At 45.5% G+C, this 18,380-nt stretch overlaps 1 protein-coding gene across 19 annotated transcripts in view; it reads right to left on the reverse strand.

The window, feature by feature from the left end:
• dip2ca (disco-interacting protein 2 homolog Ca) overlaps positions 1-18,380 on the reverse strand; it is a 109,349-nt gene that overhangs the window by 13,138 nt on the left and 77,831 nt on the right. For 10 of the 19 annotated variants that reach the window (XM_047026717.1, XM_047026723.1, XM_047026715.1 and 7 more), the window contains 15 exons: positions 17,880-17,971; positions 15,027-15,137; positions 12,264-12,387; positions 10,999-11,108; positions 9,415-9,517; positions 9,190-9,254; positions 8,944-9,037; positions 8,534-8,653; positions 7,903-8,029; positions 7,069-7,208; positions 6,022-6,158; positions 5,211-5,419; positions 4,745-4,859; positions 4,041-4,242; positions 3,518-3,627 (listed from right to left, as the gene is read on the reverse strand). In XM_047026717.1, the coding sequence (XP_046882673.1) occupies positions 3,518-3,627; positions 4,041-4,242; positions 4,745-4,859; positions 5,211-5,419; positions 6,022-6,158; positions 7,069-7,208; positions 7,903-8,029; positions 8,534-8,653; positions 8,944-9,037; positions 9,190-9,254; positions 9,415-9,517; positions 10,999-11,108; positions 12,264-12,387; positions 15,027-15,137; positions 17,880-17,971 (1,859 nt within the window). The remainder of the gene's footprint in view (positions 1-3,517; positions 3,628-4,040; positions 4,243-4,744; positions 4,860-5,210; positions 5,420-6,021; positions 6,159-7,068; positions 7,209-7,902; positions 8,030-8,533; positions 8,654-8,943; positions 9,038-9,189; positions 9,255-9,414; positions 9,518-10,998; positions 11,109-12,263; positions 12,388-15,026; positions 15,138-17,879; positions 17,972-18,380) is intronic. The other 9 variants (XM_047026727.1, XM_047026728.1, XM_047026720.1 and 6 more) reach the window with 3 other exon arrangements.

Below are 18,380 nucleotides of genomic sequence, written 5' to 3' on the forward strand. Positions count from 1 at the left end.
CGTTTCTCGCCTTATGAATTTTTCAAGGTTTCACCCTCGGAGGCAGGCATGGAGTAAATAGTGGGGAGGATAATTTACTGCAAACTCTGTTTTGTTCTCCAGGGGGACAGTTTGGTGAGATTTGGTGGGGTTCTAGAACTCGTCTTTTCGGACATGCTATTACAGTGATACATTGAGCCTGCAAAGTTTGATTCCATCATGGCTGCTTCGGTGGCTAGTGGCTACAGATACTGTTGGAAACCACAGCAAGAGATAATGTGCCATGCTGCACTGAGCAGGAAGTGCCAACAACTACTACCTTGGCCTGGGTGTTGTTTTGTGAAGGAATGCAGCAGAAGCGACAGATGTTGATGGGCCTGGTTTAAAACCAGGCCCTCTGGCTATTAAGGACAGATGTTGGGGTGTTGAAACATAGTCATTTGATATTTCCTTTCCAATTATAGAGAACTTGGTCAATGGTAGATTTGGATGGGATGGTCTACTACTACTTTCTCTGTCTGCCCTCATTCATAGGAGCCAATTATTAAATAGCTATTATTACACATATTATGTAAACATTTTCCCCCATTCGGTCCACCAAGGACAAAATATGATCACTTTTCCTACTTACTTGATTTCTGTCAACAAGTCATGGCCACTATAAGAACAACCGTTATTCTGAATGAAACAGCACCCTGTCAACACTTCCAAATTTGAGTCAAACACATTCCAAGAATAATTGTCTTGAGGAAATGATCACTCATCTGAAAGCCTGCTGTATTCCTCCTATCATCGAGGCGGTATATTGTAAAACCGATGTACTGTTAGTGTTTCTGGTCCCCAGGCTTCCCATACATTAGGCCCAACATATGGATGAATGAGTCAAGGGGCCCAGTTTGATCAGGGTGGTGACAGGAGCAAGACAGATATGGCTGAAGCGTGTCGAGATCCACTGTCTCCTCTGAGAATAATCCCTTAAGCTCGGCAGAGTTTGGATCAGCACTAGGCTACGGAGCCTGGGTCCTTTACAAAACTGCAAGTTACATTCTAACACTAAGAGTTTGAGTCCGGTCCAGAACCGTGCTAACTGCTTAGCCCTTACATGGCAGTGCGAAACACTAGGAGCTAACACAAAGCCTCTTCTGTCTGGCATTGTGCTGTGTCTGTGTGACTACAGATTCCAGCTCTCAGATAAGAGTAGGCACAGAGGGGAGCCTTATCCATATGTAAGGGGTGCGGGAATCTCATTCAACTGAAAGAAATGTAGCTCAATGGTATACATGGTTGCTATCAAAATCCTTATCCTGCACCGTAATATAAGAATACAACCACCTGCACAAGATGACATGTTTTCATCAACATATTTGTAATATTACTGTGGTAAATAAAATCTCAAGACATTTGATATTGTTAAAATATGCTGGAGCAGCAATCATTGGCTTGACAGTAAAACATCCATGGGCATTGCTTGGCATCAATCAGGTACCAAAAGAAGCGGGCAGAACACAACAGCACAGTGAATGTCAAGAGGAACCTATTCATGCACATTCAAAGCAACACACACGCTTTCCTAAATAAATGACAGACTATAATACAAATATGGCACACTCGGACTATATTCAAAACGTCCAGTTGAATCAGAACAAAAGCGTTAGTTATATGCTGCTACTTCAAAAGCTCCTTGATTATAAACACAAAGAGAGAGAGAGTATAATCCATTCACACAGAGGGCCTGATTTTCAGATGAAGGAACACGAAGAGAGTGTCAATAAGGGTTAGTGATGATGATGACAATGGTCATGATGAAGATGGCTGTAGTGACAATAACGCAACCCAATTATGATGATGACAGTGTCATCACAATAGGTACAAAAATCAACAGTTGAAGTCAGTTCAGTTGATTATAAGGTAAAAACAAACAAAGCCATCTAGCTGTGAGGGTGGATTCCCTGAGGCGACTGGATAACACATCAAAACAGCCTGATGCCGTGGACTCCAAACCAACCCAGATAAACACACAGCCAACCGACCGGCTTATCTCCAGGGGAAAGCACCAATCACAAGTCTCCCTGTGCTGTCGTCGCCGCTCTCCCCTGTTCTGTCACTTTGCATTAGAACACAGACTGGCCCCACACAGCCATCTCACTGAGGCATTGATGAGATTTCTCATCATGAGAGAAAAAGGAAAATCAATCATTTCAGCCCTACGCTTTCTGACTACCTCTCTTTCTCTCTCTCAATCTCTCTCTCCCCCTCCCTCTCAGGGACTCACCACGTTCCTTTAACAGTAATTACTTTCCACCCCAGAACCGTGGTGAAAGTAGGGCGAGTGCAGGATCACATCTTCAACCTGACAAACCACATAAACTTCCTTCATTGGCCAGGAGAGCTGTGTTGGGTTTGATTTCCCTCGAGATCAAGATATGAATCGGAAACAAATAGAAGTACAAAGCTTCTACTTGTAGAAGAACTGTACAATGCATCTGTGTAAAATCATGATCATCTTGAGTCAGATATGGTCCGACAGTAAGCCCACTGATTGTCCATAGAGTACAAGTGGCTTTGGTGCAAAAAAGCTTTTGGGCAGCTCCCTTAATAGTCTTCACCTGTTACCATGTCTTGAGAAACTGAGCCACGTTCTACTTCACAATCTTGGAAAATATACAAGAAGTAATGCAAACAGGAAACTGGAGGCCTAGTAGACCACCAAAGCCTGCTGGGAAGTGGAGTCTACAACATCTACAGCAGCCCACCAGAGGAAACCGTGGTACACTGAACACACCCTATTATTAAGATCTTGTGGAGTGTCTAGTGGAGTCAGGTGGTTGAGCGGTTAAGGAATAGGGCTAGTAATCTGAAGGTCACCAGTTCGATTCCCGGCCGAGTCAAATGACATTGTGTCCTTGGGCAAGGCACTTCACCTTACTTGCCTCGGGGGAATGTCCCTGTACTTACTGTAAGTCGCTCTGGATAAGAGCGTCTGCTAAATGACTAAATGTAAATGTAAATCTTAAAATGAAGACAGCCTTTCAGACTTGTGTCTCTGAATGGAAATTACCGTAGGGTAGGCTAATGTCCTTGCTACATGCATACTAAATATCTTAATGCAGTCTCGGTGATGCTTTTAAAACCTCTGGTCCACAATTAGTCTTGTAAGAAAATATTTCTACTGCTCCAGAAATGTGTTCAGCGTTTCAATTGGCCACTTAGGGATGAAATAAAGTCAACGTTGTTCTCAAACTAACTGTCTGACTGGATCCCAGCTCTATACTATGGTATTGAAGCTGTACAATATACTGTAAGAGGACAGCATGAAATGATGAATGTAATGCAGTAGATCATCTAAGCTTTCAGCGGTAGAAACGATGGCAAAGAAACTCAAGAAGGTGAATGAGGTTGAACTGTGGTCGAACTCAAAACCCCCATTTGAAGAGGTCACATGGGAGGGAATGGTTGGATGGAGGCAGATGGGTCTGGTGAATGTGCGGATGGAGGGTGTGCAGATGAAAACCAGGCCCTCGGAGAGCCGCACACACACCTTCCTTGCCTGGTCATTGTCTTCTATCTGACCCAGGTCCCGACCGCTGGCCTGGGCTATACGCTTCCCCGAGACCAGGTTCCCCACCATCACAGAGGCGGGTCCAATCTCTGTGGACAGGAGCATAAAGGGGTTAGTCAAGCAAGCATACACACAATGGCGCGTGGAGACACACACACACACACATCTGTATCTCTGCTGTATGATATATGTAGTCTCATTGTGAGTGCAGTGAATTCCACCTCTGTAAACCCCAGTAGATTTACAGTGACAGGGTGAATAGAGATTGACCTTGTGTTCGGAGTTAAAAACCACCATCAATGGATAGGCCAATCGAGTGGATGGATTCTACTCTTGATAGAGTGTCTCTGGAGCAAGAAACGGCCCAGAGACAGAAACCTGGCCAGTAAATTAGGATCTATTTGGGAGACAACACAGTCGTATGTCTTAAGTCTAGCACCTCCCTCAGCTGAAAGGCCGGGTTCCGAGCGTGTGTTCTGGGTCCAGGTCTGGTGGTTCTTACCTGGTTGTTTCTGGCGTGGTTTGGGCAGGTTGGTGACGCAGGTGTGGGGGCACATGAGGACATTGCAGGGGTGCAGCGAGCCCTCCAGGAAGAGCTGCTTGGTCTCGGACAGGTGGATCCCCCCCAGAGGGGTCTTGGGCAGGGTGTTGGACGGCACCAGCGCCAGGCAGTAAACCCCCACCTGGTGAATGCCATCTATAGCCTGGGAAGCCAAGAAGAGAGACACAGCCCAATCTCACAGCTTTTGTTTCAAGTCTACAAATCAATAAAGCTTGAATTATTCATCAGTTAAACACAGGAGCAACAAGATTCATCCACTGCAGAGACATCTGTAATCCGTTTGGGCCGTGTATTCTTAAGTGTTCAAGATAGTCCGAATGTGATTTGAAAGATCGGACGGAACTAGACAGGCATTTCAGATGCACATGAATTAGGAGGAGATTAAATGAAAGATGATTACGTTTTTAATAGGACTATGAAGCTGCAGACAGTTTTTACAGCAAAACCACAGTCTCCATACTGAGCCCAGAGCTCAGAGACCACATCACTGTAAAAACACGACATAACGACGCGTGACTGTATATGAACGCTGCGGGAGTGCAGAGAGAGAGACTCAGACTCGCTGTCTGCACACATATGGTTTTTGATAGCACCGCGTCAAGTATATTTTGTACATGAGAAAGGCAAGTGTGCGCGTGGCGTACCTGCAGTACTCTGCTCATCCACTGGAAACTGTCCTCTTCAGTGGAGTCGGGCCTCTGCTCGGCCACTACCACTATCCTCTCATCGTGCAGCACGGAGATAGAGAACACCGCTATCCTGGAAACCGCACACACATACACACACACACACACACACAGGAAGGAGAGCCACCTTAGTACACAGTATTTGAAGAAGTACATACTTAGTAGTGCTGTTACTACTGTTAATACAGAACTGTTAGTATTCGCATCCATAATACTGTGCATTTGGGCTTCTAATTCATGCAGCACAGTAAGCGTTAGAATTGACAAATCCTACGTGGAAGCATTCTTAGCTTAGCATTTGCCCAATGCTAAGCTAAGACATCACTCATCCCTATCTACATACAGAATGCAGGGATGGAATCCGCCCCAAAAAGGGAAACTGCTCAAACCAGTGCGACCCCCAGGACCCCCTAGCTCCACCCACCTTCCCCTGTAGACAAACTTCATGGGCTCCACGGCGAGGGCGGTGGCCACAATGTCGTCGGCGTTGTGTCTGCGCCCCCCCACCACCATCAGGCCGTCCATCTTCCCAGCAATGAAGGCCAGCCCCCCAGGGCCCACGAAGCCCAGCAGGCCTGTCCTGGTGAAGGGGTACTCACTAATGGGAGCCCCGGTACTGTTCATGGGGAAGACCTGGGGTAACACACATACACACACACGCACACATACATACATACATACATACATACATACATACATACATACATACATACATACATACATACATACATACATACATACATACATACATACATACATACATACATACATACATACATACATACATACATACATACATACATACATACACGCACACCGCACACAAACAAACACATGTGGGTACATGAGAGAGTGCCAAATAAATATCTATAGAAAATGATGTGCAGAAAAGAATGATTAAAGCAGCCAAAGAATAGAATATTGCGACGAGGAGCCGAATGAACTGAGACCGTATAATTGCTTTGACTACAGCGCAATTTCAATCCATTAGGCCTCCACTAATGGATTACAGGGAACTGAAAGATCCATTTCCCAACTAGAAACTACACATGCTGGTCCTTCATCAGCATTCCATGGCCCATCCACTCACCATTTATTCAATAAAAGGGCCAAGACTACTAAAAGTGTGAGACGTAAACATATTTGGGACAGGGCTATTTGCAGTGCTGTTTGACTAAGTTGTGCTTTAATATCAGTATGTAGCCCGGTCCAGGCTGTTCAGGTCCAACTCTTACCTCAAAAGTGTTCTTAGTCATGCCTGAGAGGCCATAGTAGGATGTTCCCGTGGCGATGGAACACACACACATCTCCCCGATCTCATCAGTTCTGCATAGCTGTGGGACCCCTTCTGGTCTCACTACACACATGAGAGCTGTGAACACAGAGAGAGAACATGAGAAGGAGAGAGGGCGAAACGGGGGGGCAAGTAAAAGTTTATGAGTATACAGTGGTTAAAGAGTTTAAAGAGAAAGAGAAAGAGAGAGCGAGAGAGAGAGAGAGAGAGAGAGAGAGAGAGAAAGAGGCCCCTTGGTCCTCTCAAGTCAACTATACCTCATCACAGCACAGATTGGAAGTTCATGACTTCATCCAATCAGTGGCCCACTCCTAAACCCTAGCCCTACTCTCTGGACGATAGTCTAAATCTGAAAGAGTCGGAGAGATAAGCATATTGCTTTCTAATATTCTTAGATGACGTCTATGTTTCGAAGATCAGGCGTGTAGGAGTATGCAGTCATCTGTGGAACACATGCACTGGACCTCAGTACCCACACTGTCTCCTACGACACTGAGCCAGAGCCCTGCTCTCCATACTCACCTACCTACCTCACTGCTTCCCTCCCCCCTTCAGTCAGTCAGTCGGTCAGTCGGTCGGTCGGTCGATGACTCACTCATGTGATGAGAAAATACGATTTAGCTATAATACTCTTACTGTTTTCTATGCATGTGTTCATTGAGGTCTGAGGCACCTCCGATTGACGCAACCGTTTTTCACAGGATATAAGAAAATATTATTATCTTGTGATGCTTGTTGAATGAAGACTGTTGTTCTTCTGTGTCTGAGAATATGAAAATTTAATTGAAGCAATCCCTCTAGCTGAATTGGCCATAATCCAATTAACATGCATAGTCTGGTGGCATCAGGGCATCTGTGCACACTGTGTAGCTCTCCCTCCTAACTCCTGCCGAAACTTGAAGGCTTGTGTTATAAACTAATGTTTGACCTTTAGCTTAGAGGGATAGCGCAGTCCTGGGAAGGTGGGGGGTTTCAGGCGCCCTCTTACCTCCTGGCATGACTGTGCCCACATCCTGCACCGTCAGAACGGAAAGCTTCTCCTCCGAGTCGACCCTAATGACGCCGTGACTCAGACCCTGCATGGACAGCACTCCTCTTCCTGGGGGCTGGTTACTGTCATCTGTCGGCCTAAGAACAAGCCCCGGAGATAACACCCACCAATAGGATGCCAGTCATTAGTCATTAACCAATTGGACGCTGGTGCAGGAGCGGAAACACCCACAGGGTGATATAGAGCTGTAAAACATTAGGATGGAAGTGTTATGGGACTAGGTTCGTGCTAGTGTTTGTGCGTGTGTGGGCAAAGGGAGAAGACGGGTCATAGAATTTATTGGCAGGCTTGTTTATTAGATTTGTGAGTTTTGAAGCTGCCTTGCTCTAAAAGTGATGTAATTGGCACATAATGGCGATGGCAAAGAGCCATATATTAGCAAATATGTGTGGTGCACACACTGTAAACATTTTATAGCATCATAATCAAGGGCAGGGAGCAACATTTCAAATGACAGAATAGAAGTGAATTAACGCTGCAGTCGTTGGTGTGCAGCAGCTATTTGATGTGGACATACAATATGAACCAGATGGGACGGAAAGATTCCAACCCAGACAGTAAACTCCAGAGTTCCTTCGGTGTAACTTTCAACCTACGTTAATATAGTTCCAACCACATGTGGATACCAGTTGCGTGTATGTGCATGCGTGCACTGTACGCGCTAAGTGAAATGCCCCAAGGGTTGTATGGGGTTTCTGTATGCGCATATGTCTATATCTGAGCACATTTGTGTGTGCAAGCGTGTGAGCGTGTGTGTGTGCGTATCCTCACGTGTGTGTGTACCTCCTGATGGCCACAGTAAGAGCCTCGGGGGAGCTGGCGCAGGGACAGATGACCTCTGGCTTCAGGCCCTTGCTCTGGAAGACGTTGAGGAAGGCGTCGCATGACGAGATGGACCCTGATGGAGAGAGAACGGCTCATCTCACTGGCTGCGTGCGGCACCGATGAAAAGAACTTTGTCCGACATTCACCTTTTTCTCTGTCCAAGTCATGAGTCACTGTTCACGAGTGAATAGAACCCAACAGACAACAACCAGTTCCTTATGACTCATCACATTGTTGTTTTGGATTATTCAATGCCTTTGGACGGTTTTGAGTTAGAGGGTCTACTGTCAGAGTTTGTCATATTGATGCTGCGTGCTCTTAATTGGATCTGTTCAGATGATATGTTGGCCAGCCAATACTTAAGCTCTGCAGGCTTGTCAGGCAGTGTCGAGCAGACACACGATATACAATCAACAGCATTATTTATTGTGGACTCTCTTTGTGAAGCTCATTCCCTCAGGGGAGCATCAATTGAAGAACAACCGGTGCTGTTATATTAGCATGATGGTATACTAGTGATGCAGAGAGGTAGTGTACGAATGGACTGCGGTAGTGTAGAGGCTGTGGGCGTTCTTACAGGGGTTGGAGCCGTCGGCCACCACCAGCATGCGCAGGGAGCACAGGTTGATGTCCCTCTGGTCTCTGTGAGCCACCAAGGCCCAGTGCATGTCCCTGGACTTGACACACGCCACCTTGGCTGAGGGACAGACAACATCACACACACACACCGTTACTCAGCGCAGACACACACGCCACACACACAATGTTTGCATTTCAATATGTCATCTGCTGTAATGACACACAGATGCATCTTAACACTGCATATAGAAACATTGGTCCAAATGTAATACATGACTTACACTATATGATAAGTGTACATTTAATACGTCAAACTAACGTTAAGTGCTCTGAAACACATTTGAAAGTGAATTTGATAGGATGCACTTTTCTACTTGGGCTTCTGTCAGGTGATTCTTGACTCTGTACCTTTGTACTGGCATACTTTCTGGATCCAGGAGAGAGGGTTGACCTTCATCAGGGAGTACGGTATGCTGATGACATGCATCATGTTCATCACACTCTGAAGGTGGAGACAGAACAGGTTAGAAGAGGCCCACTTTGACCAAGATAAAGAATACAATAGCATGTTAGGCTCCTACATTACATGCTATAGGTTGGCTAGCAGGACAGTGTACTGTGGATACCAGGAACCAGGAGATGTGTTGCTCTCACCGTCAGAATGCCGTGCCACAGACCCACGTCCTTCTTGAAGTCTAATACATTCACTATGGTCTCAGCTGTAGACAAAGAGAGATAGACGGTCAAAAGTGAGACCCAGAGAGGGAGACAAAGAGACAGATGAAAGGGCGACACAACAAATGAACCATGCTGGTACGTAGCCATGTGAAACAACTCTGTCCTTAATGCCAGTATGCAGTAGGTTTTCTGCTAGCCTACCTTCAGTATATCCACAGGACTGGGTGAGGGCCTGACAGTGTGTGAGCAGGGCTATCCTCATCACTGTGACTCCCAGCACACTGCCGTCCTTGCACGTCTTATACTGCAGGGAGACAGGTTCCAGCAGCAGGTTAGGTCGCCACGGTCAAGAGATTATGTTCAATTTGCATTTCTTGTGAAAACCCCCCCCACACATGTTAGTGTTGATTAAACAAAGCTGTGTGAAACTCATGGTCCAGCGCACATCAGTCTCCCTCTGGTATCTTTCAAACTTCCAGTGGTTTTTCAGAATAAAAGCCCAAAGACTGCCTGTCCAGCCTGATACATGATAACCACAACAAAATCGATGTCAGACTAAGACCCAACATAAAACCAACACAGGTCATTCTTCTGACTGGCACCCACAGTGGTTCACTAAGATGAATAATTACATAAATATTACATCTCCTTCGGTCCTAATGGAGAAAGAAGGAGCATCAGCACTCCAGATGGATTCTAACATTGATCTTGACATTGATTGAACATCTGTCTGCTGCCAGAAATAAAGGGACACAGGGAGAGATATCCTATGTTAGTTGGTCATTAGAAAGTAACTTAATAGATGTTCTATAGTCTATGTGTCTTAAAGGATCTAATGGACTAACTACATTTGTCCATACCTATTCAGTCACCAGTGGGTGTAGTGAAGGAGTAGGCATCATTTTTCATTCGGATAAGACAATAGAGCTGACACCCTAAACGTTTCAATAACAATTCCTTTTTTGCTTTCCTAGATTTCCTTTGGGAGAATTTCAGGACATAATTCACTTTGTAAATAGAAGGAACAGAAGGAGCAGAACAGGAGAGATCCGTGTTTGAACGATCTGTTCCTGCAGTCAAAGAAAGGTCTGCATCGTTTTGTTCTACGCCATTCCCCTCCACCCTCCATCCTTTTAATCACTTCACAATCACGCGTTCAACCTCAGGTTCAATTACAGCTTGACACGCAAAGGGACACAAAGATGAATTAAACAAATCATATCCAGACTACTGCATTGACCTGTCTGCGGCAACGGAAAAAGAGACAGAATGTTCAATTACTAGTACACAATGGTCATCAGAACCCATGGTCATGACACACAATAGCGACCAGGACAATGCAGTGTGCATACAGACATGCCTGCAGGAAGACAGCACACACACAACTGTTTAAAGTGCATAGGTGAGTCTGTAACACGGCTACTCAGACTGATGGGCTGACAGCTGACATTGTCTTGATACATAAATCATCTGGATCAATAGAAAGAGACATCCATCCATCACTGCTGTCCAGAAATGCTGTGAAACTCTGAAGAGGCTGAGGAGACTGTCCCCGGAAAAGCGACGGCGCTTGTGGATACGTGTAACAACCTGAACTGTACCAGCGACCACATCCTTTAAAACTTTTTAAAATGCTCTAATGTTTAAACGTCATGTGATTAGACTTGGTCGACCTTGACCTGGCCAAGCAATCACAATGCAAACAAGTGTATCGTCTGAGTGTCGGCATAAGGTGATGGGATGCACACACTGTTCCCTCGTCATGCTACAGAGACGTGATGTTACCTCGATATAGGCCGTGTCGTTGTTTGCATCTTTGATATGAGGGAACCAGTCTCTGGGAGGCTTGGATAAGTGTTTGGACTCTGTGACAAACCACAGCAGCTTTGGCCAGCCTAGACAGACAGAAAAACAACAGTTTGTCCAAGTGGATGATATGAACCAAAGAACCACAGAAAAGAATGCCAGAACAGGGCATGCCAGAGTGCCCAAACTAACAATCAAGTAATTACTTGACAGTTTTGCCAACATTGTTTATGTCAATTTTTTCAACTTTTTTGGAGGTAAATACTATCCTCAAGTTAATGTCCCAACTATGATTCATCATGCAGTAGCTTTGCTCCTAACAGACAGTAAGACGTGCAACAGGAGATGAGACTACTGCAGCAGCTGAATGTTGAAAGCTATTGAATGGGAGGCGATTAAGCTTGGAAGATCAATGAGATGAGCACTCCCCTCTAATGAGTGTTCCTCTAACACACCCACACACACACACACACGCAATAACTCTGCTAAAAGAATAGCTAGCAAATAACTGGCGTGCTGCTATTTATATGACCATCACTGTAGACCATGATGCACAGGCATTAATCAGAGGGGCTGTGTGTCTCTTTCTTCTCTCTGTCCCTCATTCCGTATCAGTTTACACCATGCAATATCTCTCCTTTTATTTTCCTTGCTCTATCCTCCACCCCACCCCCACCCCCACCCAGCCCCTCTCTGGGCCATACTGATCCCACACATCCTCTACAGTCTGTCAGACTCTCCTGTACTGAAGCCAACCTTCTCTCCTGTTCAGTCCCCTTCCTCTGCCCAGCCTTCCATTCCAATAAGGCTTCCCATCTCCTCTGCTGACAGAAAAGGGGCAAATCCCCAAAGGCCAGTTGAAGCTAAAAACCTGGTCTATGTCACTGCTGCTATACGAGTATATTCGGGAAATAGAGTTCATCTGCAGAGATAAATGCTGCTGTTGCTACTTTCCATTTAAAGCAGATTTCTCATTACATTAGCGCTTGATGTGTTGGCAAATCTCCCCATTCTCTTATGTATTAAAGACCTGTGAGGGTTTAAGGTTGCAAATTGAAAAAAAGGTTGATGATTTGGGTGCTCTGGTGAGTCCAGCACTGCTGGTGTGAGCGTAGGGACGTCCCTGTGGAGGGTTTAGCTTCAAACATGCAGCTGGGAGACACCAGCCTGAGATGCATGACGTGAGTCACGCATCATCAGCACGCGGTGTAGGTAACCCAAGTGCCAAGGTCACGGAGGCTGACCTTTGAACTGGGGGATCTCCCCGGTGGGGCCTTTAGGGAGGCCTTTGTGACAGGCGTCACTGGTCAACGCCACGGTAACGCCACAGCTGCCCAGTAGGAAGCCGATCTGCTGACTTCCTGCGTCCTGGAGAGGAGGAGAAGAAGAAAAAGACATTCCAGTACAGTTCTATAAACATACAGTGTTTGGGGTTGCTTTGACACACAACACAGATCAAGTCAACTACAATTCGTCAATGGATTTTTCTAAAGTTTCCATTCCATTCCTGATTCGATTACTGTCAAAGAAAATGCCTCATATCCCATTAAAACAGCATGTTCCAATATATGCAATGTGCTTTGTGCTCATTGAAGCCATGCATCATCATTATGTAAAATACGCAAAACATTTATCACCATGAGAGGCGTGCTAAAACCCACCATCTTAGATGGGATGTTTTATGACCTCTAAGTGTGCATGTTTGGTTTAGGAAACAATATTCACTGATATATTACCCCACTGTGGATATTAACGGGGACCCCTGCGTCTCACACACAGACACACACACAAAGGAGGCCGCGTACTGTAAAGTACACACACACACGCAAGCACATATCCCTCTCCTCTCCAACTAGAAAGCCGAGAGTCTGGCTCCCCTCCCCGTGTGTCGAACGTGCTGAGACAGCGAGTGGGAAGACTACACCCACACAGTCTGACATGGAGTAGTATTACTAAGAAAAGCAAACCCTGCAAGCCTGTGATGGGCTATCTGACATCACAGCCTCTCCCTCTCCAGCCACAGCAGGGGCTTTCCTACCACTCACATCCACGCTCGCTAGCTCTCTCTCTAGCTCTCTCTCTCTCTAACTCTCTCTCTCTAGCTCTCTCTCTCTCTAGCTCTCTCTCTCTTTAGCTCTCTCTCTCTCTAGCTCTCTCTCCACTCCGTCCTTCACATCTCTCCATCTCTTTCGCTCTCTCGATTGTATTCTCCCTCTCAATGTTATTTTGCGCCCTCCCACTCTGTGGCCGTGCTCACACCAGACCCACGAGGGTCTGTAGGCTGAATCAGCTGAAAACGGAATCAGCGGAAAATAATACTAGAGCTAGGATGGAGGGAGACAGATGAGGAGATGGGGGGGTGCGGAAGAGAGGGGGAGGGAAGGGGATGGAAAGGGTTTGAAAGAGAGGCGGGACAAAGTGAGACTGGAGAGAGAGAGAGAGAGAGAGAGAGAGAGAGAGAAAGAGAGAGAGAGAGAGAGAGAGAGAGAGAGAGAGAGAGAGAGAGAGAGAGAGAGAGAGAGAGAGAGAGAGAGAGAGAGAGAGAGAGAGAGAGAGAGAGAGAGAGAGAGAGAGAGAGAGAGGTGTGATTGTACACCCCTATGGGGAGGTGACAGTTGGTGGTGGGGAGAGAAGGCTACTGTTGATGTGTCACTATGGGAACTCCTTGATAATCTGAATGGCTGAATCACACACACACCACTGACAGATAGACAGTCTCCCCGGGTGAAATCACAAACGCAACAGCAACTTTGAGTTGGCGTGTCCTGTCCTAGGAACGGAACGATTGCAGTGTGAGCGAGACATCAAGATGTTCGTCGATGGAGAAGGGAGAGACAAAAACAGGGGGAGTGGGAGTCAGTAACTGAGTGAGAGGGAGAGAGAAAAAGCGAGATAGAGCAGGGGGGAACAGGGAGAGACAACTTCAAAGTCCTCTCTTTAATAATGCCTATAAGATCCAGATGTGTGTGAGTCAAAGCCCGGTCTTATATCTCAACCTAGCTGCCTCTGAGGTATGACAGTATGACAGCTGGCTCCACGCTGACCCCACAAAGCCAACCCCCCCCCCCTTTACAGAAGCAGTCTTTAGTCGGTCCTCCTCTGTGAGTAAAAACCCAGGCTGTATCAAAGTCAGGAAACTGACGCACTCACTTGTTGAAGTGTTAAAAGTTATGTGGATCTTTGTGATGCAGGTAGACTTTGATTGTGTCCACTCTTTGAAGCACATTTGAAAATCCCCCCTGCCTGCTCTGCCCGCTGTTTGCCACAGACATCCAGTTCTGATGTGCACAGCTGCTGGAGATATCCCTCTCTCTCTCTCTGTGTCTGTGTGTCTCCCTTTTGTCATCCTCTTTATCCTTATGGGCTTAGACGAATGTGTTTTCTTTTACTTGTGTGTACGTGTTTCTCTTTCGCTAACACAGTTCTTCTTTGTGTTAGCAGCTAGCATATCACACCAGTGCACCGTTGTTATCTAGATGTCCTCCGCTAGCTCCCCATCCTCCATGACTTTGATCTGCTGGTCCACTGAGCTGCTCCTTGATTGGGCCTGGCTCAACCATGGACACAAGTCCTCTGCCTGGTGGAACTTCAATTCCCAAACTGACTCACATCATTACCAAACTGACTCACATCATTCCCAAACTGACCCACATCATTCCCAAACTGACTCACATCATTCCCAAACTGACTCACATCATTCCCAAACTGACTCACATCATTCCCAAACTGACTCACATCATTCCCAAAAAGCCTCACATCATTCCCAAACTGACTCAAGTATGTTGGCAAGTCCTCCAACTGAAGTCGAACATTAAAATACAGTACCTAGTTTAAAAAGAGTTGCAAAGGGGTGCACAAACTCAGAGTGTTTTCTTGTTATTTGCTAATTAAACCCTTAAAAGACAATCATTGTTTCATTTGTCCATTTCTTGTGCTGCCATCTAAATCACAAGATCCCAGAGATTACCGTCGAAAATACAATAACAGTAGTTAACTGTAGATGTTACCTTTCTGGTGAGCGGCACTTCGATTGGCACAGGGACAACTTCGGCCAGGAGACAGCCGTAGAAGGCAACCATGAAGGCAGCTGGGTCGTTATTGGGAAAGACCAAAGCCACCTGGGGAAAACATGATCAGAAACACAGAACAGGAACTGTTATATGTTAACATATAAACAGTCTACAATACATGACACCCCCTACACAAAAGTAAGTAAATGCCAGCAGGAATTTAATTGGCTACAAGTTTTGTAGAGCTTAAGTGTTATCAGAAACATGTCCCTGGAATTACACTAGGGTCCAAATAATGTCGGGAGGGAATGGACCAGCAAATGGAATCTTTTAAATTCGTTAGCTGCTTTTGGTGCAAAAATTAAGCCAAAAAAGAAAGAAAAAAACAGTACATATTTTATTTTTATTTTTTTACAAAAAATAGCAAATAATACAGCAAGATAATGTTATGTTGTGAGCTAGTGACTCAGCCCTTTGAAAGAGAGAGGGCTATATTCATACACTGAAAGATGATTATTGATGTCTTAACATAACCCTGCAGATGGGTTGAGGACTTCAACACTGGAGTCAGAAAATGAGTTTGTCTACAAAAAGGTCTGAGAGTGCCCATGAGCCCTTCTCAGTGCTGCGGGTTGGGACCTTCGCTGCACATCTGGCCTAACTCTACTGCTCTCTCCCTCATACTTACACACACACACTCACACTCTCTCTTTCTCTCTCTCTCCTCTCTTCCTTTTGGCATCACTTTCAAACCCTCTTTCACTCTCCCTCAGAAAATCCACACTTTCTCTCCCTCTCACTAGCTCGCTCACTTGTTACCTTGCTCTCACTCTCTCTCCGTCCCTCAGATAACAGCTGATGGTATCTTCCCCAGACACTTTTAACTGCCTAATGCAGCCTGCCAGCCAGCCTCAACCCCAGCCTCGGCCCCAGCCTCAGCCCCAGCCTCAGCCCTAGCCCCAGCCTCGGCCGAACAGATAGTCGTATCTCAACAACAGAAGCTTCAGCTGAGAGATTAAGATTAGAATATCACAACACTTTCACAAAGGAGCACGTCAGTCTCATTGTCTATGTTGGTTCAACGTATTGACTGAAACTGGAGTGAATGGATCTACTTTGACTGGATCCTGGCATCATGTGGATACTGTTATCTTGTACTGAAACATGTTGGATCAAATGTGGCCCCTGTTTCATGCAGGGAGTGATAACAGGGAAACGTAGTTTTAAGTGCCGTTAATAGCTCCCATATTGGACTACAATGTCTTGAGGTGAACCTAAGTGCACCTGGATGGATGTAACACGGTATCCTATTAGATCAGTTGGCTAACGTAGACTTAACAAGGGATCTGGTTTCTGTACAGTAGAGAGGCTAATGTTCAATAATGGTGATGTAAACCATTGTGGGTGGCTCAGTGTCTGAGGAGGGTACACAGAATGTCAGGGCTGTGGGTTTGATTCCCACTGGAACCATGTTCACCAAAGAGTCTGGAGGACTTCTGTTTGATATACGCTAGACAATAACGTGATGTAACAGTCACTGCCATTGTAATACGGAACAGTTCCGAAGATGAAGAACGTGAAATATCTTGATTCGAGTTTTAGGAGTTTCATGGATGAAATTCCCAACGTGATGTTGTTCTTGAATACTTTCTTAACCTGCAGTCTGTGCTGTTGGTTATTTGCAGCACCTCCAGTACTTTACTGTATCTGGGAACTAATTAGTCTTTCATCAATGTCACACTGCTAAATCCCTTTTCACTTAAAAAACGAATTTCTCTGCACTGTGACTGTGAAGTTAAAGGCAGTAAAAAAGTCCTTTTAAATTAAATCTCTTACGTGGATTATTATTGCCTCATGAAGTCCATGCATAAAAGAGTCTACTTAAAGCTACTTTCTAATTTACAGTGAGGAAAAATAATCTGTACATTAATTAAAACGCCCGCCGAGGAGTAAATATTGGCAGAGCGCCAGCCCTTTGAGGTAATTTCCTCCACCAGGGCAAAGGGGAATAAACCTACTGAGATGAAAAGAGGGGGAAAAGATTATTCCCCAAACGAGGAAGTGAAGGAGACTGAAGTCCGTGAGTAACTGTACATTCAGTATCCGATGTCAGAGAAGAGTGGTTCGATACTCACTGTCATGTTTCTTCATGACAGCCCCCTTTTAGCGACTCAAAGCACGCGGAGGGGTTGTGAAAATGGATACTGTAGCATTAGCTAACACTTACTCTGACAAGACGTACATTCTTGTGTTGCACTGTACATGAGTTAGAGCTCTGTAAAGACCCTCAATCTATGTGGTCAAAGGTTGATAAGGTTGTGACCCAGGTTTCAGACTTACTATATGATAACGCACTGCAACTCACACTAATCACTGTGACAGTCATGTTGGATTGTATATTTGCACGCGGACAAAAACACAAAATCCCAGGAGGCCATATTGGGCTGAGTGCAGAGAGGATAAGGCCTGGTTCTAGCTGAGGTCCTTGGGTGGACAGGATGCTACAGTACTGCTAACTTGTAATACAAACCTGGGTCAATTATTTACTTCCTTTGTCCCTCTTTCCTTCCCTTTGTCATTCAGTCACTCTCTAAATTGCTTCATTTCTCCTTCATCCATCTCTCCTTCATCCATCTCTCCTTCATCCATCTCTCCTTCATATGTCTCTCCTTCATCCATTCCTCACCTTTCCCTGATCACTCACTCCCTTTTACTCCTTTTCCTTCTAACATTACATACATACAGTATACCCCCCCCCCCCCCCTCTGTATCACCCTCCCTCTTTATTTCATACATTTGATCCATCCTGCATCCTCCTCCATCATCTCCCTCCATTCATGCCCCACTCACCCTGTCTCCAGGTCGGAGCAGTGGCTCCTGCTTGGAGCCCAGTTTGTGGAGGAGGTTGTAGGCCACCTTCATGCTCCTGGACCACAGTTTACCTGAAGGACACAAACCACAAGCTTGCGTTAGCACACCTGCGAAGCAAACATGGCTGCCTGCTTACATTTGATGCAGTCTTTGTCACTGCAAACAGACACTGTCGCCTGATTCTTCTACCAGAGTATGTACTTGTGCACTTTAGAAGCTAGTGAGATGGATTGTGGAGTCTTCCTCTGGCTGAACATGCTACATTTTTATATCCATAAGGAGCAGAGCACAAGTGCATACTTAGATAGAGGAGAATTGGGAAACAACTTTGAAGAAAGAGAACAACACACATGAAAGAATAGTACAGGAAGTAATAAGGATAACATTGTAGACAGCTGGAGTGGGTGTACAGTATATTGAAAAAGTATACTATTACATAGCTGGTAATAATCTTTTCTTGTATTTCCAGTGTCATTGGAC

The sequence above is a fragment of the Hypomesus transpacificus genome, chromosome 10, assembly GCF_021917145.1.
Source record: "Hypomesus transpacificus isolate Combined female chromosome 10, fHypTra1, whole genome shotgun sequence".
Classification (NCBI taxonomy): Eukaryota; Metazoa; Chordata; class Actinopteri; order Osmeriformes; family Osmeridae; genus Hypomesus; species Hypomesus transpacificus.